Source organism: Penaeus monodon, chromosome 7, assembly GCF_015228065.2.
Source record: "Penaeus monodon isolate SGIC_2016 chromosome 7, NSTDA_Pmon_1, whole genome shotgun sequence".
NCBI classification, from domain to species: domain Eukaryota; kingdom Metazoa; phylum Arthropoda; class Malacostraca; order Decapoda; family Penaeidae; genus Penaeus; species Penaeus monodon.
Genome location: NC_051392.1, coordinates 8708651 through 8711150, shown reverse-complemented (window position 1 = coordinate 8711150; position 2500 = coordinate 8708651). Strand labels below are relative to the sequence as shown.

The 2500-nt window shown below is 55.3% G+C and overlaps 1 protein-coding gene across 1 annotated transcript in view; it reads right to left on the bottom strand.

Annotated features, from left to right (window-relative positions):
• Window positions 1-2500, bottom strand: part of LOC119575517 — a 72429-nt gene that overhangs the window by 1025 nt on the left and 68904 nt on the right. The window contains 3 exon segments of the mRNA XM_037923168.1: window positions 1-862; window positions 1045-1292; window positions 1294-1421. The exon segment at window positions 1-862 is cut by the window's left edge and continues 1025 nt beyond it. Coding sequence (XP_037779096.1) covers window positions 1-862; window positions 1045-1292; window positions 1294-1421 — 1238 coding nt within the window.

Genomic DNA, 2500 nt, shown 5'->3' with positions numbered 1-2500 from the left:
GAAGGGGCATGAGCGGCGAAGGCGCTGCCAACGGGAGGTCAGTCGTGGCGACGCCCATTCTCCGATAGCAGTGGAGGTCGTGCGAGGCTCCGACCCTCGCTTGGAAGGGCGCGGGAGGCCACAGCCGGGAGGTGAAGCGAGGAGGAAAGCAGTCATGCGCGAAGGCCAGCCGGGTCTTCTTTTGCGGCGTCGCCAGCGTCATCCCGAAGTCCGGAGGCGCGACGTGAGGGGCCCTGAAGCCCGGCGACGAGGAGGACGACCCATGGCAAGGCGCGTAGTCCAGTCCGGGCATGGCTTCGTGAGGGCCCACTTCGCCCCGCCCGACCTCCAGCCGAGGGTGGGGGTCGCTGTTCCTCATGAAGTCGAGATTCCTGAAGAGGTCGTTGTTCTCCCGGAAGGAGATGGTTCCCGGTGCGTCCTCCTCGTGCCTGTCTCGCTTGAGGCTCCTCCAGGCCGTGGTGGTCCCCAGGTCTAATCTCAGGGACGCAGGATCGTAGGGCGCCAAGGAGCCAGGAGAGCTCGGAAGCTTTGCGTCCATGAATCCGGGACTCTGAAAATCCATCCGGCTCTCCGTCTTTGCCTCCAGAAGGGCGGGGGGAGTGGTATTCGCCAGGGCGTGCGGCTTAGTGTCCAAGATCACCGAGTCGGTTGCGTCCAGTGACCCTACGCATTTGGTGTCCACGGGGCCTTGTGGGGGGGTGTCCATTACCCTCGAAGCCTTGATGTGCGGTGACACTACAGTCCAGCTGTTCCTGCGGGCTTCGGGTGCGAGGGCCAGCGGGGGGGAAGGGTTCAGCGGTTCCTGGAGGAAGAGGGAATCTGATACGCAGATGCCTTGACTGTCGGTGTATGAACCGCCGAACTAATGTACGCCAGGATTAGATCAATGATGATATGAAATGAGAGAGAAGAAATATCATGAAGTGCATACATTGCCGTATGTACATATTAAATATTTAATTATACACTAATTTTCATTTTATTGCAAAACAGGTGATATTTCACTCCGACAAGCTGTTCAAATCGCAAACCTGAGCAACGTACCAGACGTGGGGGCTCAGGCATGACGGTCGGGGTCTTGCAAGGGCCGGGGAGGGGGGGTGGGAGATGGGGGTCGAGGGGGAAGTATAGGACGAGGTGGGGTACGAAGAAGAAGATGGCTTCAGAGAGGGCGCTAAAGTATAAGAGGGGGCGTCTGAGAAAGAGGAGGAAGAAGGGGAGGACGAAGAGGAGGAAGAAGAAGTGGAGGGAACCGTGGTAATAGCGGGGGAAGACACAGCACAAGAGGACGTCACGGGAGAAGAGGAAGAGCGGCCCCTGAGGAGGAGACTTGGTTGTTCATGCTCAGCTGTGCTAACTCGGCCGTGGCCTGTGTTACGTAGTCGTAAGCCTCGTCGCGCTGCTGGGTTGTGACTTGAGACCTGCGGATAAAAAGGAAACTACATGGCAAAGGTCAAAAAAAGTTTTTCGGTCAATATCACAGCAGAAGGATACGGAAAACACACAACCAACACACACCCACAAACACACACACACAACACACACCCCCACCCCACACACACACACTTACACCACACCACACCACACAAAAAGCGAGAGAGACCCACAGAAAAGAAAGAGGAGGAAGGAGGAGAGAGAAAGGAGAAAGAGGAGAGAGAGAGAGAGAGGAGGGAGAGAGAGAGAAGAGAGGGTAGAGAGAGAGAGAGAAGGAGAGAGAAGAAGGGAGAGAGAGAGAGAGAGGAGAGAGAGAGGAGAGGAGAAGGAAAAGAAAGAGACGAGAGATGAGAGGAGGGAGAGAAAAGGGAGGAGAGAGAGGAGAGAGGATGAGAGAGAAGATAGAGAAGAGAAGAGGAAGGGAGGGGAGGAGGAGAGAGAGAAAATGAAAAGAGGAGATGAGAGAGAAGAGAGAGAGAAGGAGAAGGAGAGAGAGAGAGAAGAAGAGAGGTAAAAGTGGGGGAAAAAGAGAAGAGGGAGAGAGAGAAGAGAGAGAGAGAGAGGAAGGAGGAGGAGGGGAGAGAGAGGAGGATGAGGAGGAGAGGAGAGAGGGAGAGAGAAAAGAGAGAGAGAGAGAGGAGAAGAGAGGAGGGGAGAGAGAGAGAAGAGAGAGAGAGAGGAAAGAGAGAAAGGAGGGAGAAGGGAGAGAGAGGAGAGGGAGGGGGGAGGAGAGAGAAAAGAGGAGAGAGAGAGGAGGGGAAGAGGAAAAACGGGAGAAAAAGAAAGGGGGAAAAGAGAAGGGGGAAAGGGGAAAGAGGGAAAAGGGGGAAAAGGGAAGAAAGAAAGAAGAAACGGGGAAGGGGAGGGGGAAAGAAAAAATTGGGGGAAAAAAGGGGGAAAAGGGGGAAAAAAAAGGGGGGAAAAAAAAAAGGGGGGGGGTGGGGGGGGGGGAAAAAAAAAAAGGGGGGGGGGGGGGAAAAATTTTTTTTGGGGAAGGGGGGGGGAAGGGGGAAAAAAAGGAAGGGGGAGGGAAGGGGAAAAGGGGGGGAAAGGGAAAGAGGGGAAG